Source organism: Macaca nemestrina, chromosome 20, assembly GCF_043159975.1.
Source record: "Macaca nemestrina isolate mMacNem1 chromosome 20, mMacNem.hap1, whole genome shotgun sequence".
NCBI classification, from domain to species: domain Eukaryota; kingdom Metazoa; phylum Chordata; class Mammalia; order Primates; family Cercopithecidae; genus Macaca; species Macaca nemestrina.
In genome coordinates this window covers 876,840-903,802 of record NC_092144.1, presented here as the reverse complement: position 1 = coordinate 903,802, position 26,963 = coordinate 876,840, and the positions used below count along the sequence as shown (strand labels likewise).

Below are 26,963 nucleotides of genomic sequence, written 5' to 3'. Positions count from 1 at the left end.
TCCTTCTAGAATCATGTCTGCCTGGGCCGTGCTGGGAGTTGGAAGGGACGCAATGGGGGGCCCCAGGGACTCGCCTCCTCCCGGCCAAGGGTCAGGGCTCCCGTTCCTGGCTACAGGTCAGAAGGAAAGTGTTCTCCACTTTCAGTTTTGAAGTCCCCAGGGAGGGGAGTCCATGCTTCAAGGCCTCTCAGTGACTTTGGGCTGGAGGCCCGGAGGGTGGGGTGTGTCTGGATCAGGCGAAACTGAATTCAGTGTCTCCCACTGGCCGCTGTCCCAAGACAGGAATCGGAGCCCTCGGCTGCCATGGAAACAGATCACCTGCCTGTGGCTAAGCAACCAGTGTCCAGCCTGGCAGGTCTGGAATCCCCAGGGGCCAGGCTGAGGAGGGTGGAGTGACCGGGGGTGAGGACCTCGTCTGGAAGACGAGGCATGGGGACTTCCCAAGGCCACACAGCTGGGGATGGCTGGAGCTGAGATGCCGCCAGGGCCACACCCCAAGGCCACCCCAGAGCTGGGCTGTGGGGGTCCCTCTGACAGCATCTGGGGCACCGCAGAGGCCAAGGTGCCTGAGAACAGAAGGCTTTGGGAATGCAAACCACAGGGAGGCCCCCGTTCACGCCACCAGGACGCCACGAGAATGGGCTACAGGCGTTGGCGAGGACGTGGAGAAACTGGACCCTTGTCTGTGACCTGTGGGAACGGGACGGTGCAGCTGCCGTGGAAAATGGCAGGTCCTCACTGAGCTCAACACAGTCACCTCAGGACCCAGACGTTCGCTCCTAGGTGTACACCCAAAGGCCTCGGAAGCAGGGGCGGAAACAAATACTTGCACACAAATTTCCTAGCATGCTACTCACAGTAGCCAAAGGGTAGCAACAGCTCAAATGTCTACAGATGGAAGAAGGTCCACTCAACCTGTGGAATAGTATTCAGCCATGAAAAGGAGCCAGCTCCAACCCACACCACAGTGCCGATGCACCTTGGGGATGTCACGCCAGACACAGAAGGCCACGTACAGTGTGTGACCCCATTTCTTTTCTTTTTTTTTTTTTGAGACAGAGTTTCACTCTTGTCGCCCAGGCTGGAGGGCAATGGCACGATCACGGCTCACTGCAACCTCCGCCTCCTGGGTTCAAGTGATTCTCCTGCTTCAGCCTCCCAAGTATCTGGGACTACAGGCATGTGCCACCACATCCAGCTACTTTTTGTATTTTTAGCAGAGACGGGGTTTCTCCATGTTGGCCAGGCTGGTCTCGAACTCCTGACCTCAGTTGATCCACCCACCTCGGCCTCCCAAAGTGCTGGGATTACAGACGTGAGCCACCGTACCCGGCCATGTGATCCCATTTCTATGAAATGTCGAGGACAGGCCAATCCAGAGAGATAGGAGGGGATGTGTGGGCGCCAGTGCTGGGGAGGGGACGGGGGTGATAGCTGATAGGGACGGGGCTTCTGTCCTCTCTTTTTTTTGAGACAGGATCTTGGTGTGTTGCCCAGGCTGGAGTGCAGGGGTGCCATCTCAGCTCATTGCAGTGTCCCGGGCCCAGGTGGGTCTCCCAGTAAGGTGGAATTTTATGGTCTGCGAATTATATCTCACAAAGAAAAAGAGGCTGGGTGCGGTGACTCACGCCTGTGGTCTCAGCATTTTGGGAGGCCGAGGCAGGAGGATCACTTGAGCCCAGGAGCTGGAGGCTGCAGTGAGCCGCGATGGCGTTGCAGCACTGCGGCCTGGGCGACAGAGTGAAACTCTTCCTCCAGAAAATAAATCAATAAAAAGAAAAGAGAGAGAACGAAAGAGACTGGGGTTTTGTGCGGAGCTTCCCTCCTCCTCCTGGGATCCCTGGCATCTCCCACAGCCTGTTTGCCTCTTGACCGGGAGGAGCCCTTAAAACACAGACCTCAGCACCGTCAGGACCGAACCCACCCAAGGCTTCCCAAAGCCCTCAGGACACGGCCCTGCCTGTCCCTGTCCCCCTGCCTCCAGGCAAAGCACCCTTCTCCTGCATGAGACCAGTTCCTCAACTCCCTGATCAACCTGGCTCCCCTCACCCCTGCAGCCCGGCTCCCCTCACCCCTGCAGCCCAGTTCCCCTCACCGCTGCAGCCCAGCTCCCCTCACCGCTGCAGCTCAGTTCCCCTCACTTCTGCAGCCTGGCTCCCCTCACCCCTGCAGCTCAGTTCCCCTCACTTCTGCAGCCCGGCTCCCCTCACCCCTGCAGCTCAGTTCCCCTCGCCCCTGCAGCCCGGTTCTCCTCACCCCTGCAGCCCACCTCTCCTCACTCCTGTAGCCCATCTCTCCTCACTCCTGTAGCCCGTCTCCCCTCACCCCTGCAGATGGCCCCTCTCACCCCTGCAGCCCGATTCTCCTCATCCCTGCAGCCCATCTCCCTTTCCTCTTGCAACCCATCTCCCTTCACCCCTGCAGACTGACTCCTCTCACCCCTGCAGCCTGTCTCCTCTCACCCCAGGAGCCCGGCTCCCCTCACCCCTCCAGTCCAGCAAACTCCATCCTACTTCAGGGCCTTTGCAGGTGCTGCGGCTCTGCCAGGCGTGGTTCCCATGCACTGAGTGCCTCTGATGAGCCCCTGCTTACCTCCTCTGGGAAGCCTCCCCCCACCCCATCCTCGCCCTGTGAGACCCTCTCACAGCCCTCTGGATGTGCATTTTCTGTAGCTTTTATCACACTAGCAATTCTTTTTTTCTTTTTATTTTTATATTGTTAACAGACAGGGTCTCACTCGGTTGCCCAGGTTGGAGTGCAGTGGTGTGATCATGGCTCATTACAGCCTCAACCTCCTGGGCCCAAGGGATCCTCCCATCTCAGCCTCCCAAGTAGCTGGGACCACAGGCACGCACCACCATGCCAGGGTAATTTTTTTTTTTTTTTTTTTTTGTAGAGACAGGGCCTTGCTATGCTGCCCAGGCTGGTCTCAAACTTCTGGGCTCAAGCAATCCTCCTGCCTCAGCCTCCCAAAGTGCTGGGACTAAAGGCGTGAGCCCCTGTGCTAGCAGTAATTTAAATGAATTATTTGGAGCTCCAGATGGAAGGGCCTGGTTTGCCACCCAGCGAGGACAGAAGCTGAATCTACCTCCAGATTTCCCTCCAGAGCCCGGCTGGGTACCTGGCACCCGGCTCAGCTTTCTGGAGTGGACGAATGATTGGGCAGTGGGCACGGGGCTGAACGACCTCTGAGCCCAGCCGTGGGCCGCAGGGGGTGACGCCCTGGCCTGAAAGCGTCATCTGCTTCACGTCCCGACTCCGGGGTGACGCTGGGCCCACACGCCAGGAGCACACTCGTTCAGGGCTCCGGCCCGGGCGGAGGGAGGGCAGGGGCCGGGGTGTGCGTACCTTTGGTTTCGTCCTCGTAGACTTTGATGCCCTGAGGGAGCGGCTGCCGAGGGAGCAGCGTGGTGCTGGACAGCACCCTGGTCTCCCCTGTCACCTTGTCCTTCTCCACAGTGATCTCAACCGAGTACATGGCTGGCACGAGAGTCACGGGGTTACGCCACAGCCCGCCCGCCCCCGCGCCCCCCGCCGGGCTGCGGCCAAGCCAGGGAGGGGGGAGCTAGCAGCACAGAGCCAAGCAGCGATGGGGCAGGAGGAGCTGGGGATGCCGGGGCACCTTCTCGACGCGGCCCTCCCCAGTTCTACATCCCTCCATAGCTCCCCAGTACCCGGGGCGCCCGGTCTGAACACCTCTGCTTGGTGTTCGAGGCCCCATCCTGCTGTCCGCCCAGATGGTCCTCATCCCTGTCCTCTGCACTGTGTCCTCTGTTTGGCCACCAAACTCTTGTCTGTCAAGCTCAAGTTCCAGCCTAGCCCTTTGGAAAGGCTTCACTGTTCCCAGATCATTTTAATTTTTTTTTGAGATGGAGCCTCGCTCTGTCGCCCAGGCCGGAGCGCAGTGGTGTCATCTGGGTCCACCTCCCGGGATAAAGTGATTCTCCTGCCTCAGCCTCCTGAGTAGCTGGGATTACAGGCACGCACCACCACGCCTGACTAATTATTGTATTTTTAGTAGAGACGGGGTTTCTCTATGTTGGTCAGGCTGGTCTCAAACTCCTGACCTCAGGTGATCCGCCTGCCTTGGCCTCCCAAAGTGCTGGGATTACAGGTGTGAGCCACTGCGCCTGGCCTATTATTTAAATCGATAGAGGGTCTCGCTCTGTCGGCCAGGCTGGAGTGCGGTGCCCCGATCACAGCTCACGGCAGTCAGGACCTTCCTGGCTCAAGTCATTCTCCCACCTCAGCCTCCTGGGTAGTTGGGACCACAGGTGTGTGCCACCATGCCCGGCTAATTTATCTTTTCTGGAAATGGGGGTCTCACTATATTGCCCAGGCTGGTCTCAAACTCCTGGGCTCAAGCAATCCTCCCACCTCGGCCTCCCAAAGTGCTGGGATTATAGACGTGAGCCCTCAAGCGCCACCATTCCTGGTTTCTCAGAGGGGCAGGTGAGTCCCAGGGAGACCCTGCCTTGCCTGGGGTCATGGCCAAGATTGGGGCTCAGTCTGCAGACCCACAGTCCCCAGCCTGACCTGTGCCCCGCCCCGACCACCCAAACCCCCGGGACTCAACACCTCCTTCCAGCTGACCTTCTTTCTTTTTTTTTTTTTTTGAGACGGAGTCTCGCTGTGTCTCCCAGGCTGGAGTGCAGTGGCCGGATCTCAGCTCACTGCAAGCTCCGCCTCCCGGGTTCACGCCATTCTCCTGCCTCAGCCTCCCAAGTAGCTGGGACTACAGGCGCCCGCCACCTCGCCCGGCTAGTTTTTTGTATTTTTTAGTACAGACGGGGTTTCACCGTGTTAGCCAGGCTGGTCTCGATCTCCTGACCTCGTGATCCTCCCGTCTCAGCCTCCCAAAGTGCTGGGATTACAGGCGTGAGCCACCGCGCCCGGCCGCCTCCTTCCAGCTGACTGTTGGACATGCCATTATCTATTCAGACTCAGAGAATGAAGGAGACCCTCGTGAGATAGTTGAACATCGCTACTCATCAGGGCCCTGACTCCACACTCAGCTCCCCATCCCCTGCTCTGTAAAAGTGATTCCCACAGAAGCCACACACAGCCTACATCCTAACAGCGACTGGTGGCTGCCCTCCACCCCAGGCCTGCTCAACGATGCCGAGCACCGCGGGTCATCAAGCACCTCCCAGAGACCCCGCCCCGCAGTGGGAGCTGAACAGGGCTGCCAGGACTACTGGCCTGACCCGTGACACTGCACCCCAGGTGCGGCCCAGCCTCAGGGCCTCTGCACGGGCTGTTCCCAATGCCTGGCACACCCTTCCCCCAGATAGCCGCGTGACCTGCTCCCTCGCCACTTCTGAGTGCCCGTCGGTCCCCACTGTGGGCAGCCCTGCCATCGCCCAGCCCCTCGGCCCCCACAGCCACCTCGTTTCCTTCCTCCCACCCCACCTCGACGCTCAGGCCCGGCTGCGGCCCTGGACTCTGCTCCGGGGACCTCGTCCAGGCACCGGGCTCCAATCTCCTGCACGCCCATCCCCACCAGGACCTTGGCCTGGATTCAGCCTCTATCCACAAAAGCCCCACTCTCACATTCTGTAACACCACTCCCCATCTGCCCCTACGCCTGCCCACTACGCCTGGCTCTTCCCACCCGCTGGGGGCAGCTCAGTCCTCCCTTTTTTTTTTTTTTTTTTTGAGACAAAGTTTTGTTCTTGTTGCCAAGGCTGGAGTGCAGGGGTGCGATCTCAGCTCGCTGCAACCTCTGCCTCCTGGGTTCAACCGATTCTCCTGCCTCAGCCTCCCGAGTAGCTGGGACTACAGGCACCCGCCACCACGCCCAGCTAATTTTTTGTATTTTTAGTAGAGACGGGGTTTCACTGTGTTAGCCAGGATGGTCTTGATCTCCTGACCTCATGATCCGCCCGCCTCGGCCTCCCAAAGTGCTGGGATTACAGGCGTGAGCTACCGCGCCCGGCCGGTACTCCCTGCCTCTTATCCTCCCACACCCGTTTCTCTTCAAACCCTGGGGGCTCCACCTTCAGAACACAGGGAACCGCCCACTGCTCGCCCCTCCACCGCCCATCCCAGCCTCCTTCCCCAGCAGCCCTGTCCCCTCCGCCTGGCACCGTCCACGGTCTGTTCTCCCCGCGGTCACCAGAGGGCGTGAGTGACCACGGAGTCGGGGCGGTCCCGGCTTTGCTTACAGCCCCCTATGGTTCCCGCCTCCCTCCCTCTCCCATCCCGCCGCAGGGCCCTGAACAATCTCTCCATCTTCTCCCCTCCGCCCTCTCCCCCTCCTCACGCTGCTCCAGCCACACCGGCCTCCTGGCTGTTCCTCCAACACCCCAGGCCCTGTCCTGCCTCGGGGCCTCTGTACTGGCCGTGCCCTCTGCTTGGAACACCTTCCTCCAGATAGCTGCGTGCCTTGCTCCCCCAGCACCTTTGGGTCTTTACTCAGACGTCACCTCTCAAATGTTGAACGCTCCCCTCCCGAGCCCTGTGGTTCAAATCCTCCTTCCTCCAACTCAACGTCCTTGGCCTCACTTTTCTTCTGTAGTAGAGGCTGTGGCCCTCATTAGAACACCTGCTCCCCTAATGCCTGGCATACAGCAGGCGCTTGATAAGCATGTCGGGTGAAGGGACGACTGTTTTTCAACCCTATATCCCTGCACAGCCTCAGCCCTCCACCCCAGACAGCTAGTCCAGAGCTGCCCACACTGTTGAGCAGGTCGCGCACTGCACAAAGTCAGTGGCCATGGGGACCAGTGGGGGACCTGGTCCCCGGTGTCTGCCAGGGCTGGTCTCACTGGCACAGAGGCCCACAGGCACCACCTGCTCTGACACATTAATGCCTCTGTCTGCTGCATCCTGGGGCAACCCCCACCCTGGACCGTGCTGGAGACCTGGGCCTCTGGGTGGCTCTCCTTCCTTCCAGCCCTGTCCTGTCCTGGCCAGCCACCCCAGAGTCCTTCTTCACCTCCCTGCCTTCCTGCTTTTTCTGAGACAGAGTCTTGCTCGTGTCGCCCAGGCTGGAGTGCAGTGAGGCGATCTCAGCTCACTACAAACTCTGCCTCCTGGGTTCAAGCGATTCCCCTGCCTCAGCCTCCCGAGTAGCTGGGATTACAGGCGTGCACCACCACGCCAGGCTAATTTTTGTATTTTAGCAGAGACGGGGTATCACCATGTTGGCCAGGCTGGTTTTGAACTCCTGACTTCAGGCGATCCACTCACCCCGGCCTCCCAAAGTGCTGCGGTTACAGGTGTGAGCCACCGCGCCGGGCCCTCTGCCTTGCTCCTATGCTGTTCCAGCTCACTCACACCGCAGTGGTTTTGCCGACTGCGATGATTTTCCATTACTGGGCTCCTGTCCTGTGCCAGGCCCCAGAATGGCGTACCGAGGTCCCACCCCTCTGGCAGGTGGAGAAATTCAAGACACCGGCACCACGTGGCATGCCAGGGGTTCGAGCCCGACTTGAGCACCGTGTGGCACTCGGCGTCAACCCCGAGCTTCCCCTGCTTCTTGGAAGCGCAGCAGCGCCGGGGACCTGGCTTGGTTGCCTCCAGGGACGGGGAGCTCACTCTCCCGGGGCAGCCGGTCCTACTGCCCAAGGACCGGAGCAGGTAAGATTTGCAGCGAGCGTGTTCAGGCGTGAGCACCACCCCCCGTGGGCCCCAGGAGGGAGCCGTGAGGTTAGGGTGGAATGAAAGCCGTGGGGTTGCATCGGTTAGAGCCGCCATGCGTGGGGCCCGTCTTCTCAGGGAAGCATGGGCCGGCGTGGGACGAGGACACAAAGCACAGGGGGCCCCACCCCAGGCTCAGAGCCTCGGCCGTGGTCCAGCCACCACCCCCACAACCACAGCCCGGCCAGACGCTGCGGAGAGCAGGTCGGTGTCGCCCCCACCCCACCCGGCCCTCCAGGACCGAGACTTGGCCCGATGGCGGCTGGATCTGGGGCCCAGAGCCTGGGGGACCAACCCACCTGCCTTCATCATGGGGGAGCCGTCAACCGTCCTCACGGGCGTGTTGGAGACTCGCTTGTCTGCACAGGAGGGGAGGTGGAGAGAGAGACGGGGGTCAGAGGAGAGGTCACACGGACCCCCTAGACAGCCCAACACCCCTTCACACAAGTGCATCTGGACCCCCACATGCACCGGGGCCCCTGACCCCACCCAGACCCCACACAGATACAGGCACCTGGGCCCCCAGACCCTCGGACCCCACACAGATACAGGCACCTGGGCCCCCCTGACACCCAGACCCCACACAGACACAGGCACCTGGGCCCCCTAGACCCCCAGACCATACCCAGACCCCACACAGACGCAGGCACCTGGGCCCCCCGACACCCAGACCCCACACAGACACAGGCACCTGGGCCCCTCCAGACCCCTAGAAAATCCCACAGCCACCCCCGTAGTTCATTCCTCATCCTCAGTCCAGTGATTTTCACAAAATCCCTGAGAGGCCTGCCTAGATTTTTTTAATGATTAATTTTTAATTCTACAGTAAGACAAGGAGACACTTCCTTATGAATAATTAACACACACAAACCAGGCCAGAGGCACTTCAGACGCCAGCGTCAACCCTGGCTGCCGACTGTCCCGCTATCGATATGGAAGCGTGAAGTGCATTTTACAGACAGGGTCTCGCTCTGTCGCCCAGGCTGGGGTGCAGTGGTGCGATCACAGCTGACCGTCGTCTCAACCTCCTGGGCTCAAGCGATCCTCCCACCTCAGCCTCCCCAGCAGCTGGGACTACAGGCGCGCAACACAACCCGGCTAATTTTTTTGTATTTTTAGTAGAGATGGGGTTTCGCTATATTGGCCAGGCTGGTCTCGAACTCCTGACCTCAAGGGATCCACCTGTCTCAGCCTTCCAGAGCGCTGGGGTCACAGGCCTGAACCACTGGGCCCGGCCGGTGGCTAATTTTTTTATGTTTGGCAGAGACAGGGTCTCCCTGTGTTGCCCAGGCTGTTCTTGAACTCCTGGTTTCAAGCGATCCTCCTGCCTCAGCCTCCCAAAGTGCTGGAATTACAGGCATAAGCCACCGCACCCGGCTAATTGTTTTTGTATTTTTTCACTAGACACTGAGTTTCGCCATGTTGGCCAGGCTGGTCTCGAACTCCTGACCTCAGGTGATCCACCCGCCTTGGCCTCCCAAAGCGCTGGGATCACAGGCCTGAGGCCCCAGCACCTGTTACTTTGTAGCTGCACTCCCCGCCCTGCCATCCCCTCTGTGGCCACCAGAGTGCGCCCAGGCCCCACGAGTTCCTTCCAGAAGCCCTACCTTTGGGTGTGCCCACCGGGGTCTGCAAGAAAGAAGAGAGAGGGGTCGGGGTGTCAGCATCCCCGGGCAGAGGAAGGGGAGCCCCGGGGTCAGGAGCCTGGGAAGGGCTGGCACAGTGGGTGAGGTCACACGCGCCCGCTTCTCATCCCATCCTCTTGGGACTCTGGCCAGAAACACCCAGGTCATCTTTCTTTCTTCTTTTTTTTGAGACGGAGTTTTGCTCTTGTCGCCCAGGCTGGAGTGCAACGGGGCAATCTCGGCTCACTGCAGCCTCCGCCTCCTGGGTTCAAGCGATTCTCGTGCCTCAGCCTCCCCAGTAGCTGGGATTACAGGCACGCGCCACCACACCCAGCTAATTTTTAGTAGAGACGGGGTTTCTCCACGTTGGCCAGGCTGGTTTTGATCCCCTGACCTCAGGTGATCCGCCCACCTCGGCCTCCCAAAGTGCTGGGATTACAGGCGTGAGCCACCACTCATTTCTCGTTTCTTTTCTCCCTCCCCTCCTGCCCCCGCATCAGTGGCTCCCGCAGGCCGCCCTGAATCCAGCCGGCTCCTCTGTGCCCCTTCAGTCCGGTCTTGAACTCCTGCTCTCAAGTGAGCCTCCTGCCGTGGCCTCCTGGGAGCCACTGCGCAAGGCCCAGGGTCTAGCGTCTCCTGCCTGAGCCGGTTCTGCCCTGCGTGGTCAGACCCTGCACACAGGCCCTTCTCCCTGAACGGTGCCCTGGCCTCCCTGGTCTTCCTGCTGTTTCTGGGACACACTCTTGACTCACGGCCGTGGTGTCTGATGTTCCCTCGCTCCACTCTACCCCATCACGTCACCGGGTGTGCCCCTCAGGAAGGCAGGGACCGTGCACGTGTACTGCTGGGCCTCCCACACCAGCTCAATCACCCTTCAGGGAAAAAAGCGCCTGGAGAACTCCTATTCAAACTTCAAAACCCACTTCCTTGGCCAGGTGCAGTGGCTCATGCCTGTAATCCCAGCACTCTGGGAGGCTGAGGTGGGCGGATCACCTGAGGTCACGAGTTCGAGACCAGTGTGACCAACATGGTGAAACCCCGTCTCTACTAAAAACTAAAATGAGCCAGGCGTGGTGGCACATGCCTGTAATCCCATATACTTGGGAGGCTGAGGCAGGAGAATCACTTGAACCCGGGAGGCAGAGGTTGCAGTGAGCCGAGATCGTGCCATTGCACTCCAGCCTGGGTAACAAGAGTGAAACTCTGTCTCAAAAAAAAAACCACAAAGAAAATACCCCACGTCCTCCAGGACACCCGCCCAGCCCTCCCACGAATGAGGAACTTCCTTGGGGATTTCACAGCGCCTTGGGCTTCCCACCTCTTCAGCCTGACCATGCTCCCTGGGTGGTTACTGACTCATGGCCATCTTCCCACCTGACATGAGCTCAGTGAGGTCCGGGACTGTGCCCAGAACCAGGTCTTTTTTTTTGTTTTTGAGACAGGATCTCGCTCTGTCACCCAGGCTGGAGTGTCATGGCGGGATCTCGGCTCACTGCAACCTCTGCCTCCAGAGTTCAAGCGATTCTCAGCTTCCTGACCAGCTGAGATCACAGGTGCCCCCACGACATCCGGTGAATTTTTGTATTTTTAGTAGATACGGGGTTTCATCATGTTGGTCAGGCTGGTCTTGTTGAACTCCTGACCTCAAATGATGTGCCCGCCTCTGCCTCCCAAAGTGCTGGGATTACAGGCGTGAGCTGCCAAGCCCGGCCAAGGGTCTGGTTTTTTTTTTTGTTTTTTTTTTTTTTTTTGAGACGGAGTCTTGCTCAGTCGCCCAGGCTGGAGTGCAGTGGCCGGATCTCAGCTCACTGCAAGCTCCGCCTCCCAGGTTCCCACCATTCTCCTGCCTCAGCCTCCCGAGTAGCTGGGACCACAGGCGCCCGCCAACACGCCCGGCTAATTTTTTGTATTTTTAGTAGAGACGGGGTTTCACCGTGTTAGCCAGGATGGTCTCGATCTCCTGACCTTGTGATCCACCCGTCTCGGCCTCCCAAAGTGCTGGGATTACAGGCGTGAGCTGCCAAGCCCGGCCGAGGGTCTGGTTTTAACATAGTCTGGCTTAGATGGCAGATGCCAGATTCAACAGCTGAGACCACTAAGGACCACTCAGCTGCGTGGCCTCCAGCCAGCCTCTGTGGGCCGGGGTTTTACTCCCATCAAACGGAGATGCTGTTCCCATGGGAACGGCTTTCTGGAGGCTCAGCCACACAAAACAATGCAGGGGTTCAACAGAAACCATGACAACCCCAGCCCGGGCAGCAGAGGGAGACCCCGTTTGGTGGCGTGCACCCGTGGTCCCAGCTACTTGGGAGGCTGAGGCGGGAGGATCGCTGGAGCTGGGGAAGTTGAGGCTGCAGTGGACTGTGGTTGTGCCACCGCACTCTGGCCTGGGTGAGAGTGAGACCCTGTGTCAAAAACAAAAACAACAACAACAAAAAACAGGCCAAGTAAGGTGGCTCCCGCCTGTAATCCCAGCACTTTGGGAGGCTGAGGGGCGGGTCACCTGAGGTCAGGAGTTTGGGACCAGCCTGGCCAACATGCGGAAACTTCGTCTCTACTAAAAATACAAAAAAATTAGCCGGGTGTGGTGGCGGGCGCCTGTGGTCCCAGCTGCTCGGGAGGCTGAGGCAGGAGAATCGCTTGAGCCTGGGAGCGGAGGTTGCGAGACCGCACCACTGCACTCCCGCCTGGGCAACGCAACGAGACTCCGTCTCAAAAACCAACAAAAACAAAAACCAAAAAACACCATGGCCAAAACCACCAGCACCCACCAGCACCGGGTCTCCTGCCGTTCCCCGAGCCCTCTAATGCCCCCAGTGGTGGCTGCTCCCATTACTCCCCCGTCTTACAGATGGGGAAACCGAGGCCCAGCGAGGCAAAACCACATGTCCCGGCTCACACAGCTGGGAAGTGGCTCCGGTGAGCTTGAAATCGAGTGCCTGGCTCTAGTCTGTGCCTCTCCCCTCAGCCGCGCTGACATGGAAGGGCTGCGGTCTTGCTCTGGGGCCAACGGGAGTGGGGGCCTGGGGATCCGCCCCCCGGTCACCCCCTTACCTGCTGTGAATTCATCACCACCTCTGTCTTGCGCTCCTCCTTGGCTGGACTCGGGGCCGGGGCCCGGACCGGGCTCGGGGCCACTGCGTTCTCCTTGGCCGCGGCTGGGGCGGAGTCTCCATGCTCCAGCACCTCAATTTCCTTCTCCAACCTGGGGAGAGGGTGTGCGTGAGGGTGACTCCTGTATCCCCACAGGGCTCTGGGCACCTTTTGTACGACAGCTCCCAAATTTCTTCTTTTTGAGACAGATTCTTGCTCGTTGCCCAGGCTGGAGTGCAATGGCTTGATCTTGGCTCACCGCAACCTCCACCTCCCGGGTTTAAGGGATTCTCCTGCCTCAGCCTCCCGAGTAGCTGGGATGACAGGCATGCACCACTACACCCGGCTAATCTTTTGTATTTTTAATAGAGATGGCGTTTCACTATGATGGCCAGGCTGGTCTTGAACTCCTGACCTCAGGTGATCTGCCCGCCTCGTCCTCCCAAAATGCTGGGATTACAGGCGTAGCCACCGCGCCTGGCCCAGCTCTCTGAATTCAAAGCTCCCAGGCAACCCCATGGTGTTCACGGTGGGGGAAACTGAGGCACGGAGTGCAAAAGCTTCACAGCCAGCAGGTAGCAGAGGCGGGATTCAAACCAGGGCTGGCTCCCCGTGTCCCCTGACCTCCGGCCTGTGCCGTTTATGTCACTATCTGTATCAAACGAACTCTTTCCCGCTCAAATTTGTGTATTTTAACAGGAAACTTTATCTCACCGGGAAACTGGAAAAACCATGTCACTTTCCAAGTGTTAGAAGATAATGGGACAAATAGATCCAGGAAAACAAAACCGGGATATGAAATCCCAGCCCCGGGCTTTGGCAAGGGCGGGCGGCACTCACAGCAGCTCAGCCCCAGCCCCAGGACAAGGCAGACGGAGGCTGAGTCCGTAGGTCTAACAAGGTGGGCTCGGGCTGGCGGGCTGGACACAGAGCCAGACCCGCGTCCCCCCCATACAAGAAGAGGGGTCCAGCCCACAGTCAGCCTGGAGGGCTTCCTGTAGGAGGTGTCTGGGCAGAGCCCAAGCTGGCAGAAGGTAGTGGAGACCCAGAGCAGCTCAGTTTCAGCACCTGAGAAGCGGGTTTCCCCGGGGAGGGGTGAAGCCGAGGCCTCTGAAAGCAAACTAGGCCTCAAGCCAGGTCTTCATCCTCCATCGAGGGGCCTGAGCCTGGGCCCACTAGGGCTGTGTGAAAAGAATCCCAACGTGCCCAGCCACCACGGCCAGTAACTCCCACTGCATTCGCCCAGGTGTCTGACCGTCCACCTCTCTGCAAACAGGGCCAGGCCCGTCTCAGCTCCACCTGTCTGAACATCCCGTTCAGCCCAGGGACACAGCTGGTGCTTAATGTTTGCTGGAATTAAGATGCACAGTGGGGCCGGTTGCAGTGGCTCACGCCTATAATCCCAGCACTTTGGGAGGCCGAGGCGGGCAGATCACCTAAGGTCGGGAGTTTGAGACCAGCCTGACCAACATGGAGAAACCCTGTTTCTACTAAAAATGCAAAATTAGCCGGGGGGTGGTGGCGGGCGCCTGTAGTCCCAGCTACTTGGGAGGCTGAGGCAGGAGAATCGCTTGAATCCAGGAAGGGGAGGCTGCAGTGAGCCGTGATCACGCCACTGCACTCCAGCCTTGGTGACAGAGCGGGACTCCATCTCAAAAAAAGAAAAAAAAAAAAAGACACACCGTGGGTTTTTTGCCCTGGTCCACAGGTGAGGAAACTGAGGCCCAGGGAGTCGGTAACACTCAGCTCATTCCAAGGCCCCAAACCCACCAGAACTGCCCCACCCTGTCCATACCTTTCATTTTTCTTTTTTCTTTTTTTTTTTTAGATGGAGTCTCGCTCTATCTCCCAGGCTGCAGTGCAATGGCGAGATCTTGGCTCAAGGCAACCTCTGCCTCCCGGGTTCAAGTGATTCTCCTGCCTCAGCCTCCCGAGTAGCTGGGATTACAGGTGCGTGCCACCATGCCAGGCTAATTTTATATTTTTAGTAGAGACGGGGTTTCTCCAGGCTGGTCTCAAGCTCCTGATCTCAAGTGATCCTCCCGCCTCGGCTTCCCAAGTGCTGGGATTACAGGCGTGAGCCACTGTGCTCAGCCTGTCCATGCCTTTGAACGCCCTGCCAGGGAGGGAATTCCATCTCGAACACCCTCAACATGCTTTCTTCAAAGCGAATGGGCAGAACCGGGCAGGGAGGGGCCCCCACGGGGGTCAGAACCCAGCGTCCAGGCGGGGCCTGCGAGGTCTGAGTGACCCGGCCGGCCGGCCTCCCGCCTCTGGGCCCTTCCCTGGCCAGGGCAGACTCTGAAATCCTGGTTGTCACTTCCCTCCGCCCTGACCCTGCTGCCCCGAGCAGAGCCTGGGCCTCCTGCCCGCCGGAAACTCCAGGCCTTTGGTCCCAGCCCCCACAGGGATGGCCCCTTTCCCCATCCTGTCCCCATCCTGCCCCCGCCCGAGCTTCCTGCGGGCCCAGCTGCTCTGTGTCCCTGTTCGCACCGCGGGAGAGCTCGCCCGCCAGCTGGGCTGGCGCCAGGAAGCCCCCGGGGAGGCCAGTGCCGGCAACACCCAGCCCCAGGGACCCGCCAGCTCCATCCCGAATCCCTCGCTGGCTCGAATGGGGGTGGCGGGAGGGGAAAGGGGTGACTCCCTGCCCGAGGTCACGCAGCCAGCCTCTGCCCCCAGCAAGCTGCCCCAGGCCCAGGTGGATGCCCCGGCCTGCCCCGGCCTGCGTCCCCCTCAAAGCACGTTGGGTCCTGGCCTGCCCCGTTCACACATCCCCCTCAAAGCACACTGACGACTCTTCCCATACCCTCCCGGGAGCCTGTGGTCCCCGAGGCCCCGCCCAGCCTGGTCGCACCCACGCTGTGGCCCTCACCTGGACACCGAGTCCTCCAGCAGCCCCCGAGGCCCCGCCCAGCCCGGTCGCACCCACGCTGTGGCCCTCACCTGGACACCGAGTCCTCCAGCAGCCCCCGAGGCCCCGCCCAGCCCGGTCGCACCCACGCTGTGGCCCTCACCTGGACACCGAGTCCTCCAGCAGCCGTGTCTTCTGCTCATCCTCCTGCATCTGCCTCCTCAGGTCCTCGTCCCCCTCCGAGGCCGAGGACGGCGTCCCCTCCAGCAGCCAGCGCTCCCGCAGTGCCTTGGACTGGGCAGCAGGGGTCCAGGTCAGAGTCGGGGGCAGGACCAGGGTCAGGGTTGGGGTCAGGATTAAGATCGAGGTCAGGATCAGGGTCAGAATCAGGGTCGGGTTTGGGGTCAGGACCAAGGTTGGGGTCAGGTCAGGGTCAGAGTCAGAACTGAGGTTGGGGTCAGGGTTGGAGGCAGGGTCAGGGTTGAGGTCAGGGTCAGGGTTTGGGTCAGGGTTGGGGTCGGGGTCAAGGTTGAGGTCAGGGTCAGGTTTGGGGTCAGGGTCGGGGTCAGGTTTGGGGTCGGGGTCAGGGTTGGGGTCGGGGTCAGGGTTGAGGTCAGGGTCAGGCTTGGGGTCAGGGTCAGGGTCAGGTTTGGGGTCAGGGTTGAGGTCAGGGTCAGGCTTGGAGTCGGGGTCAGGGTTGGGCAGGGGTCCGGGGCTGGGTCACCTCCGCCTCACTGCCGACCCTGCTCCCCAACCCTGGGTCCTGCCCGCGCTCCCTAACCTTGGGCCCCGCCACGCTCCCTAACCCTGGGCCCTGCCCGTACCTTTAGATGCTGCAGCTGCCTCCGCTCGTCCTCCAGCTGCCGGCGCTTGTTCTCGATCTCCGCCTGCCGCTTCCGCTTCTCCTGTGGGGAGGGCCGGGTGGGGTCGGGGCTGGGCGTGGGGGCCCTGGAGATCCCCCAACACCCGCGCCAGGCTCTGCCCAGCCCGACCCTGCTTCCTCCGTCCGTGGATCCCCGTGGCCCACCGGCTCCCAGGTGACAGCGGTTCGCACCACTGTACTCCAGCCCGGGGCCGCAGCGCGAGACCCTCTCTTGAAAACGAATGATTGGCCGGGCGCGGCGGCTCACGCCTATCATCCTAACACTTTGGGAGGCCGAGGCGGGAGGATCACTTGAGTTCAGGAGATCGAGACCAGCCTGGCCAACATGGTAAAACCCCGTCTCTACTAAAAATACAAAAATTAGCCGGGCGCGGTGGTGGGTGCCTGTCATCCCAGCTACTTGAGAGGCTGAGGCAGGAGAATGACTTGAAGCTGGGAAACAGGCCACATCCCGGGAGGGTTGGGTCACGGAGAGGGTCTTCTGACCCCGAGGGGGCCTTCTTGGGCTGGAGACCACCAAGACGGCACCAGAGCACATCTGTGCTCCCCCCACCAAAGCTTATCTTCCTGCAGGACGAGGACAAGGCTCCAGGGAAGGCCAGGCTCAGTTTCCCCGCTGACCCATCAGGGAGAGGGAGGCCGGGGGTCCAGGAGCTATGGACTCAGGGGGTCTCCACTTTCATTCTCTGCGGGTCAGCAGGACTCAAGTTTCCCAAGCAAATAACTCACCACCCCCATGCCCTGGTTCCAGGTCCTAGGACAGGCCCAGGCCTGAGACCCCAGGTCCCCCAACCCCCCACCCCGACCACACTGTCTGCGGGGACTCACTGCGATGGCCTGCAGCCGCTCCTGCTGGGACGTGGTCTCTGCCACCAGGACCCTGTGGGAGGGAGATAAGGTCAAGCTCTGGTTCACTGAGCCCTGCCGCCCGTCAAACGTGGTTCAAATCCCAGCTCTGCCTCTTCCCCTAGGGGTAACCAGGGCAAGTGATTTCATCTCTGAACCCCAGTTTCCCCTTCTGTAAAGTGGGACCTTCCCTGTCCCCTCAGAGGCCAGGACAGGAGGGGACGAGGCTCTGCCTAGCGACCAGGAAGGGTTTGGGGAGAAGGGGACACTGAGGCAGGGCCACCGAGGATGCACAGGCGTTCACCAGGCATCAAAGGCCAGAGAAGCGTGTTTCAGGAAGAAGGAAGTGTATTACCTCCTGGCGCAGACCAGAAGACGGAGCGGGACAGTCCTCTCCGCACCCTCCTGCCCACCTAGACCTACTCTGCAGCCCCAGGAGGGCCAAACGGGGTGAAAGACCCACCAGCCCCACCTCCTAAGCCTCGGCTTGCAAAAGCCCAGAGAGGGAGATAAGCCTCCTGAGGACACACAGCAAAGAAGCCAAGTCCGGATTCAACCCCAGACTCGCTCTCATCCAATCGTTGTTGTTTGTTTTTTTGAGACAGAGTCTCGCTCTGTCGCCCAGGCTGGAGTGCAGAGGTGCGATCTCAGCTCACTGCAGCCTTCGCTTCCCAGGTTCAAGCGACTCTCCTGCCTCAGCCTCCTGGGTAGCTGGGATTACAGGCACCGGCCACCACGCCCAGCTAATTTCTGTTTTTTGTTTTTTTGAGACAGAGTCTCGCTCTGTCGCCCAGGCTGGAGAACAGTGGCATGATCCCCACTCACTGCAAACTCCGCCGCCTCCCAGGTTCCCGCCATTCTCCTGCCTCAGCCTCCCTAGAAACTGGGACTACAGGCGCCTGCCACCACGCCCGGCTAATTTTTTTGTATTTTCAGTAGAGACAGGGTTTCACCGTGTTTGCCAGGATGGTCTTGATCTCTTGACCTCATGATCTGCCCGCCTCGGCCTCCCAAAGCGCTGGGATGACAGGCGTGAGCCACCGCGCCCGGCCAGTTTTTGTTTTTTTAATAGAGACGGGGTTTCACCATGTTGGCCAGGCTGGTCTCGAACTCCTAACCTCAGGTGATCCACCTGCCTGGGACTCCCAAAGTGCTGAGATTACAGGCGTGAGCCACCCTGCCGGGCCCAATCATTGTCTTTTGACAAGAGCCCACCCAGTGCTGCTGTAGCCTCACCTCCCAGGGCTGTTATGCGGTAGGCACTTAACAAATATCAGGAGCAGCTGAGGCAGGCAAATCACTTGAGGTCAGGAGTTCAAGACCAGCCTGGCCAACATGGTGAAACTCCGTCTCTACCAAGAAATACTAAAATTAGCTGGGCATGGAGGCTGAGGCACAAGAATTGCTCCCAGCTACCCAGGAGGCTGAGGTGGGAGAATTGCTTGAACCTGGGAGGTTGAGGCTGCAGTGAGCCGAGATCACGCCACTGCACTCCAGCCTGGGTAACAGAGTTAGACCCTGTCACAAATCAAAACAAAACCAGAACCACGGCTGCTCACGCCTGTAATTTTAGCACTTTGGGAGGCCAAGGTGGGAGGATTTCTGCAGCCCAGGAGTTTGCGACCAGCCTAGGCAATCTGGTAAGACCCCATCTCTACCAAAAATAAAAAAAGTAAATTATCCAGGTGTGGCGGTGTGCGCCTGTAGTCCCAGCTACTTGGGAGGCTAAGGCGGGAGGATCGCTTGAGCCTGGGAGGTCCAGGGGGCAGTGAGCTGTGACCCCACCACTGTACTCCAGCCTGGGCGGCAGCACGAGACTCTGTCTCAAAAAATGAATGAATGAATTGCTGGGCACGGTGGCTAACACTTGTAATCCCAACACTTCGGGAGGCCGAGGCGGGCGGATCACCTGAGGTCAGGAGTTCTAGACCAGCCAGGCCAACATGGTGAAATCCCGTGTCTACTAAAAATACAAAAATTAGCCAGGCGTGGTGGCGGGCGCCTGTAGTCCCAGGTATTCGGAGGCCGAGACAGGAGAATCGCTTGAACCCGGGGAGTGGAGGTTGAAGTGAGCCGAGATAGCGCCACTGCACTCCAGCCTGGGCGACAGAGCGAGACTCCGCCTCAAACGAACGAACGAAATGAATGAATGAATACCAGTGCTGCCGGATACGCCTGAAGGGACAGGGCTTCCCGCCTCAAAGATACAGGGCCCTCTGCGGGGTGGGAAGGAGATCCAGGAACCGAAGCCCTGGCCACCCCCACCAGGCACCCACCACACGCTCACTCGCCCCGGAAGGAACCGAGGAATTCCGTGGTTCTCTGACCTCCCCACAGAACCTCACCCTGCAGCTCCAAAACCTGAAGCACAACCCCCCTCACCCCTCTGCCGGCCCGCGGTCCACACCCCGAGTTCAGGGTACCCTGCCCCCCTGCTTTCTCGCTTCCCCTCCCACCTGCCAGAAGAGGAGCTTTGCCACCCAACCCCTCCCGTCCCTGCTCTGTGGGCCCTCGGAAAGCTCCAAAAGTAGTTTTGGAAAGCTTCCCTCGAAAGCTCCTCGGAAAGTAGTAGGTGCTTAGTAAAATGCAAAGAGCAGGCCGGGCGCGGTGGCTCACGCCTGTAATCCCAGCACTTCAGGAGGCCGAGGCAGGTGGATCACCTGAGGTCAGAAGTTCAAGACCAGCCTGGCCAGCATGGTGAAACCCTGCCTCTACCAAAAATATAAAAATTAGCCAAGCGTGATGGCAGGCACCTGTAAAACGAGCTACTCGGCCGGGCGCGGTGGCTCACGCCTGTAATCCCAGCACTTTGGGAGGCCGAGGCAGGCGGATCACGAGGTCAGGAGATCGAGACCATCCTGGCTAACACGGTGAAACCCCGTCTCTACTAAAAATACAAAAAATTAGCCGGGCGAGGTGGCGGGCGCCTGTAGTCCCAGCTACTCGGGAGGCTGAGGCAGGAGAATGGCGGGAACCCGGGAGGCGGAGCTTGCAGTGAGCCGAGATCCAGCCACAGCACTCCAGCCTGGGCGACAGAGCGAGACTCCGTCTCAAAAAACAAAAAAACAGCTACTTGAGCTAAGGCAGGAGAATTGATTGAACCCAGGAGGCAGCTGCAGTGAGCAGAGATCACGCCACTGTACTCCAGCCAGGGCAACAAAACGAGACTCCACCGAAAGCAAAACGACGACGACAACAAAAACGCAAGCAGCACCGAAGCCCTAGACTGGGGCTGAGCTCAGCCTTGACTGCCAGCGACCCTCAGGCTTCCAGAGCTGGTGCAGTGGGGCAGGGAGAGGACGGCAGGGGTTGGCGGTGGGTGTCCCAGACCCAAGTAGGGGATTTCTGGAGAATCAGCCCCATGTCCCGAGCAATGCCAGGGCTCTGGGCAGCATCCACAGCGGGAGGCCCGGGCTGACGGGCAGGGACTGGAGGGAACCAGGGATGGGGGGGTGGGAGACAGGTTCCCCCAGTCCCCCGTCTTATCTTCCCAGAGACTGAAATTACAGCCCGCCCTTTGTGCCCGCCGCCACCCACAGCCCTCTCAGCCTGGTGTCAGGGCCCAGAGCCAGCCCTGCCTCCGAAGAGCCCCCATGCCTCTCTGGGCATCAGTTTCCCCATCCGCACAAACACGGAGGCACAGATACCTGCAGCTCCAAGGCCTCCTATGGCGTCCCCCTTGTGCTGCCGTCCCCTCCCCCTGTTCAGCAGAGAAAATGAAACTGCACAGAGCACTAGCTCACCACCCAGCCCCGGCCCGGGAGGCTGCTCCAGGTCAAGACCTCCCTGGAGCCCGAGGCGCCCCGCCTGCCCACCCCACTCGGGTTCGGTTTCCTGGCCCTGCTGAGGCCTGTGAAGTTGTCCGGCTCCCATGCCCCAGAGGCGACCCCACCGGCTCCTCCCTTCCTGGCAGGTGACACCTACCCTTCCCAGTGCCTCCCAGGGGCCCAGGAGCATGAGCTGCGCCCTCTCTGGCTTCCCCTTCTCCCTCCTCAGGGAGGCTGGGTTCAGCTGCGTCCACTGGGTGGGGTTCAGGAAAGGCTTGATCCAGCTTTCTGGCTTGGGGTCCTTCCTGAATGGCCAGATCAGCTGGAGTTCTGGGTCAGTCCCACATGAACGGGTGAAGCAGGCAGTGAACCCTCCACTGTGCGTTCCCCTGAGGCCCGGGCCCTCGCTTCCTGCCCACCCCACATTCCCCACCCTAGCCCAGGCATCCAGTGTTCCCTGACAACCCCCTGCCGCCTCACAGCTCCCTCTCCACCTGCCAGCCAGAGGCAGCTTCTCAAAAAGAGAATCAGACCCTAGACCAGGTGTGGTGGTTCAAGCCTGTAATCCCAGCACTTTGGGAGGCCAAGGCCAGTGGACTGCTTGAGCCCAGGAGTTCGAGACCAGCCTGGACAACGTAGCAAGATCCTGTCTCCACATAAATAAATAAATGCATGCCAGGTGTGTCCCTGTGGTCCCAGCTACTTGGGAGGCTGAGGTAGGAGGGTCACTTGAGCCCAGGAGATTGAAGCTGGGTCAAGCCGTGATTGTGCCACTGTCTCTGGCCTGGGTGATAGAGCAAGACCTTGTCTCAAAAATAAAAATTTAAGGCTGGGCGCGGTGGCTCACGCCTGTAATCCCAGCACTTTGGGAGGCTGAGGCAGGTGGATCACGAGGTCAGGAGATCGAGACCATCCTGGCCAACATGGTGAAACCCCGTCTCTACTAAAAATACAAAAAATTAGCTGGGCATGGTGGCAGGCGCCTGTAGTCCCATCTACTCAGGAGGCTGAGGCAGGAGAATGGCGTGAACCCGGGAGGCGGAGCTTGAAATGAGCCAGGATCGTGCCACTGCACTCCAGCCCGGGCGACAGAGCGAGACTCCGTCTCAAAAAATAAATAAAATAAAATAAAAATAAATAAATAAATATTTTTTAAAATGGGCCAGGCATGGTGGCTTACACCTGGAATCGAGCACTTGGGGAGGTCAAGGTGGGTGGATCACCTGAAGTTGGGAGTTCGAGACCAGCGTGACCAACACGGAGAAACCCCGTCTCTACTAAAAATACAAAATTAGCTGGGCATGGTGACAGGCACCTGTAATCCCAGCTACTCAGGAGGCCAAGGCAGGAGAATCGCTTGAACCCGGGAGGCGGAGGTTGCGGTGAGCCGAGATCACTCCATTGCACTCCAGCCTGGGCAACACAAGAGAAACTCCGTCTCAAAAAACAAAACAAAAAAATTTTTAAAAATTTTTGAAAAGGCCAGGTACGGTGGCTCATGCCTGTAATCCTAGCACTTCGGGAGGCCAAGGTGGGTGGGTCACTTGAGGTCAGGAGTTCGAGACCAGCCTGGCCAACATGGCAAAACTCTGTCTCTACTAAAAATACAAAAATTAGCTGGGGGTGGGGGCGCGTGCTCGTAATCTCAGCTACTCGGGAGGCTGAGGCAGGAGAATTCCTTGAACCCAGGAGGCAGACGTTGCAGTCAACCAAGATCACGCCAGTGCACTCCAGCCTGTTCATCAGAGTGAAACCCTATCTTAAAATAATAATGATAATCAGTCAGACCCTGTCCCTCTCCTGCTCTAGAAGCTCCTTGGCTCCCACCAGCCCTTGAAGGAACCCCCAGGTCGGCCCCTTCACTTCCCCCTTGGTCGGTCTATTCCTGCAGGGTCCCCCCGGCTGTGCACAAGCCCCTCTACCCCAGGGCCTCTCACACACGGTTCCCCCTGCCCGGCACCCTCTTCCCGTGGCTGTAAGCCACGTCCAGGGAGGGCACGGGCACAGACTGGAACAACCGACCAACCCCGGGCCACCCCACAGTCCTGGTTTCCAGCTGTAAGCGGGCTCGGGGCCAACCCGGAGGGAGCAGAGCTGGGGCAGGAGGGCTGCAAAACGGCGGGACCCCTGGGTCCCAGGATCAGGCTGGACGCCGCCTGCCCAGGGCCTGTCCCCATCCGTCCCCATCCGGCAAGCAGGTGGCCGCTCGGACCAGACCCGGGGACAGAGTGTGGCTGTGTGGCCGCCTCCCAGGCTGGAGACAAGGCGGTAGTGTCTGTCCTCGGGCAGCTTGTCCCTGCCGGGCCGGCCAGGGCGGGGAATGTCAGGCGGGCGGGCAGGGGACGCGCGGGAAGCAGCCTCAGGGCGCAGGCCCCTCCCCAGGAGGCACAGGATGCGCCCCCCTCGCCCTTCCCCAGGCCCAGGCGCTCCCCTGGCTCCTCCCCAGGCCCGGACACCTCCCTCGTTCCTCCCCCCTCCCCGGGCCCGGGCGCCCCCCTCGCCCCTTCCCAGAACACGCAGGATGCGTCCCCCTCGCCCCTCCCCAGGCCCGGGCGCCCCCCTCGCCCCTTCCCAGAACACGCAGGATGCGCCCCCCTCGCCCCTCCCCAGGCCCGGGCGCCGCCGCCCCGGGTGATGGATGGCGGGGCCCGCGGGAGGCGGTCGCCGTGGCAACCGCGCGGTCCCCATGGCAACGCCGAGGCCCGGCGCGCGGGGGTGGGGCCGGCGCAGCATCTCCCGCCCCCGCCCCTTGGGGGGGTTGGGGGGGCCGAGGCTTCGGGCCTGGGGCGGCCTAGAGGGGCGGGAGGGGTCGGGCATTTCTCCCCCGCGCTGCGGCTGGGGGCGGGGAGAGGGGTCCCGTCTGGGCGTCCGGGGGGCGCCCGCCCAGGAAGGGGCTTCCATCCGGGAGGGGTGTGGACCCGCCCCCGACGCCGGGTAGCCAAGGTCAGGTCGGCAGAACGCTCCACGTCACAGATCCGAAAAATCACGCGAAATAGGGCCACGACTCACGGATCAAAACGGCCACAAACCGAGAACGCCTCCCCCGGCGCTCACTCCCTCCTGCGGCCCAGTTCACAGATGGGGAAACTGAGGAAACGGCCACAAACCGAGAACGCCTCCCCCAGCACTCACTCCCTCCTGCGGCCGGGTCCGCCCCATTTCACCGACGGGGAAACTGAGGCCGAGCAGGGCGCTGTGCAGATGGCCTTCGCCAGGCGTTCATCCTCCTGCGGGCGGGGCCCGCCAGGCGCGGGGGAGTCTCGTTCCCGTTTGATCAGCGAGGCCGGGACCAGGACCCCGGAGCAGGGGCTTCCCGGGCTCCCCTGGGCTCCCGGAGGGAAGCAGAGGTCAGATCACAAAAGGTCTTACATGCTGGGCGGAGGAGCTGAGTCCGGGGCAAAGGCGTGGAAAGGCTCGGGGCGGCGGCGGTCCTGGTGCTGCTGGGGGTCCCGGGGCAGGTGCTGGGTCTCGGAGCCTCCCTGGCTCCCGGCAGCCGCGCAGAGCCCCTGGAGCGCCACACCCCCCGCCCGACGCCCACCCCGGCGCGCACAGGCCTCCCGTCCCCGCGATGCTTTTTACGGCGCGTGGCGGTGTGGGCGGCTCGGGGCCCGGCGAGGGCGTCGTCTGGAGCGCGTGAGATAATCCGGCTCCAGGAGATGAGCTACTGAGGCCCAAACCGCACGAGAGAGCCCCGCAGAGGCCTCCGCGGTGCGGGGCGTTGGTGCTGGAGGGGTCCAGAGAGGTTACGCAATGGCCAAGGTCACCCAGCGAGCAGGGCGGGCCCCGTCCGGGGCGGGAGGGGCGTGTGTGGGATGGGGGCGTCGCACTTGTCCTTCCAGAACCCAGCCCCGGCAGCTCCAGCCAGAACGAGGGGGTCCCTGCCCAGGCAGGCGCCGAGCCCAGCGCCGGGAACATTCCTGCTGCTAATTGAAAGGAAAGAGCTGACGGTGACCTTGGCCATGGTGGGGGGTGGGGGAGTCACGCGGGGCTGCGAGGTGTGGGGTGAGGGGGGAGCAGGGCGGCCCCTTCCCCCACTGGGCAGGGGATGGAGTTCGGGGAGTCTGGACCTCAGCTGCTTCCCAGTTCAGGTGATACTCGGTCCTCAGAGCCTGTGTCTGCCCTGAGTACTGGCGCCCCCGGCCCTGCTTCCTCCACCACCCTGCCCTGCTCCAAGCCCTAGTGTCAGCCCCTCACCCTTCAATAGCTCCCAGCTTCCCCTTTCCCTTCTCCACTGCCAAGATCAGATCCAGCACAGCCACCTCCTCCAGGCAGCCTTCCACGAAGGAACCTCCTCCCAGCCCTCCCAGGACACAGCACGGAGACCACCCCTGTCTCTGGGACACCAAGAACCCTAAATGGGTTAAGGCAGAGAAGCATCACCCGGTGGGGAGAGAAGACGGAGGTCAAAGCAGGCCACAGACGTACAGAAGCAGACCTGTTGCCTATTAACCTGGGGTAGGAAGGGAGAAAAGCTGGACCCTGCCCGGGCCCTCACAGGAAGATGGGGCAGTGAGGCGTGAACTGGGCCTTCCCTGGCTTTCTGCAGGGTCTCAGGGCAAACCCTGCTGCAGGGGCCCCATGGTCCTTCCCCACCCGACAGCACTGCAGCCACACTGCTGAGACACCCCACAGAGCTCCCACCACAGGGCCCCTGCGCTGGCTGCACCCCGGCCTGGTGCACAGTCACCCAGACCTCCACAGGCCTCACGCCCAAGGCCTTTCTGCAGACGTCACCTCCTCATTTAGGCCTCTTCCGGCCTAATTTTCAGCCCCGATCACCCCCTGCAGCCATCTCCACCAGGACCACTTTTCTTATCTTTTTCTTTTTTTTAAGATGGACCTCTCTCTGTCGCCCAGGCTGAAGTGCGGTGGCACGATCTCGGCTCACTGCAACCTCCGCCTCCTGGGTTCAAGTGATTCTCCTGCCTCAGCCTCTTGAGTAGCTGGGATTACAGGAGCCCACCACCACGCCCAGCTAATTTTTGTATTTTTAGTAGAGACAGGGTTTCACCATGTTGGCCAGGCTGGTCTTGAACTCCTGACCTCAGGTGATTCACCCGCCTCAGCCTCCCAAAGAGCTGGGATTACAGGTGTGATCTTGTCTTCCCACCAGGACAGCAACTGTGCCATTTTTGTCCCTGCCACATCCCTGGGACCAGGCATACAGTAGGTGCTCAATAAATGCTCGCTGCCCCAGGGAGTCAATGAGGGTCTTTCCATCTTCAAAGGAAGCCCCCAGCCCCCTCTTCTCACACTCCCGCCACTCCCAGGGCCACCTGTCATCTGATCACTTCCTCTTCTTTTTAAAGAAACTGACTGTCACGACTTACATTTCTGTAAAGCAGGACCCGGACTCCTCAGTGTGAACGGAGCAGAAGTTCCAACCACCTCGGGGGGGAACCACAGATTCACAGATAAACCAACCCGGGTGTCCCTCCACAGATGCTCTGGTAAACGCAACGTGGCTGTCCACACACTTGAACACAACTCAGCCGTGAACAGGAGCGAGGCTCTGACCCAGGCCACAGCACAGATGCACCTTGAGGACGTCACCCTCAGTGAGAGACGCCAGACACACAAGGCCATGCAGTGTGTGATCCCATGTCTGTGGAATGTCCAGGACCTGCTGATCCAGAGACAGGAAGGGGATTGGCTCCCTGGGGGCCGGGGAAGGGAATGGGAGGGGACACGTAATGGGGACAGGGCTTGTTTTGGGGGTGATGAAAGCGTTCTAAAATTGCGGTGAAAGATACACAACCCTGCTGGGCGTGGTGGCTCACACTGGAATCCCAGCACTTTGGGAGGCCAAGGCAGGTGGATCACAAGGTCAAGAGATCGAGACTATCCTGGCCAATATGGTGAAACCCCGTCTCTACTAAAAATACAGAAATTAGCTGAGCATGGTGGCACGTGCACCTGTAATCTCAGCTACTCAGGAGGCTGAGGCAGGAGAATGGCTTGAACCCGGGAGGTGGAGGTTGCAGTGAGCCAGGATGACACCACTGCACTCCAGCCTGGGTGACAGAGAGAGACTCCATCTCAAAAAAAAAAAAAAAAAAGAAAGATACACAACCCTGCAGCGTACTAAAAACGACTGAGCTGTACACTAAACAGCCAGACTGTGTGGCATGTAAATTATATTTTAATAAAGCTGTTAAGAATTATATACATAGAGACATGTGTATACATATCTGTGTGCGTGTGTAATGGGAACGCCAGCCTTCTCAACAAGGGCCAGGGCAAGGCAGGGACTG

The 26,963-nt window shown here is 60.3% G+C and overlaps 2 protein-coding genes across 7 annotated transcripts in view; one reads left to right on the top strand and one right to left on the bottom strand.

Moving 5' to 3' along the window:
- LOC105486515 (paralemmin) overlaps positions 1–26,963 on the bottom strand; it is a 39,849-nt gene that overhangs the window by 4,713 nt on the left and 8,173 nt on the right. The window contains exons 1-8 of one of the 5 annotated variants that reach the window (XM_011749425.3): positions 26,040–26,157; positions 16,925–16,976; positions 16,038–16,118; positions 15,377–15,507; positions 12,324–12,474; positions 9,252–9,273; positions 7,944–8,003; positions 3,349–3,480 (exon numbers count right to left, since the gene is read on the bottom strand). In XM_011749425.3, coding sequence (XP_011747727.1) covers positions 3,349–3,480; positions 7,944–8,003; positions 9,252–9,273; positions 12,324–12,474; positions 15,377–15,507; positions 16,038–16,118; positions 16,925–16,976; positions 26,040–26,041 — 631 coding nt within the window. In that variant the 5' untranslated portion in view covers positions 26,042–26,157. Of the gene's footprint in view, positions 1–3,348; positions 3,481–7,943; positions 8,004–9,251; positions 9,274–12,323; positions 12,475–15,376; positions 15,508–16,037; positions 16,119–16,924; positions 16,977–20,866; positions 21,115–24,078; positions 24,236–26,039; positions 26,158–26,963 lie in introns of those variants that run through there. The other 4 variants (XM_011749435.3, XM_024794236.2, XM_011749420.3 and 1 more) reach the window with 4 other exon arrangements.
- On the top strand, positions 23,240–26,772 carry LOC139360281 (protein SPT2 homolog). 2 transcript variants are annotated; one of them, XM_071086910.1, is made up of 2 exons: positions 23,240–24,056; positions 26,152–26,772. In XM_071086910.1, exons 1-2 carry the CDS (start codon positions 23,344–23,346, stop codon positions 26,453–26,455), a joined length of 1,017 nt encoding a protein of 338 aa, XP_070943011.1. In that variant the 5' UTR covers positions 23,240–23,343; the 3' UTR covers positions 26,456–26,772. The 2 variants fall into 2 exon arrangements, 1 of the variants encoding a protein (XP_070943011.1); XR_011617579.1 differs by lacking the exon at positions 23,240–24,056 and adding an exon at positions 24,687–25,164.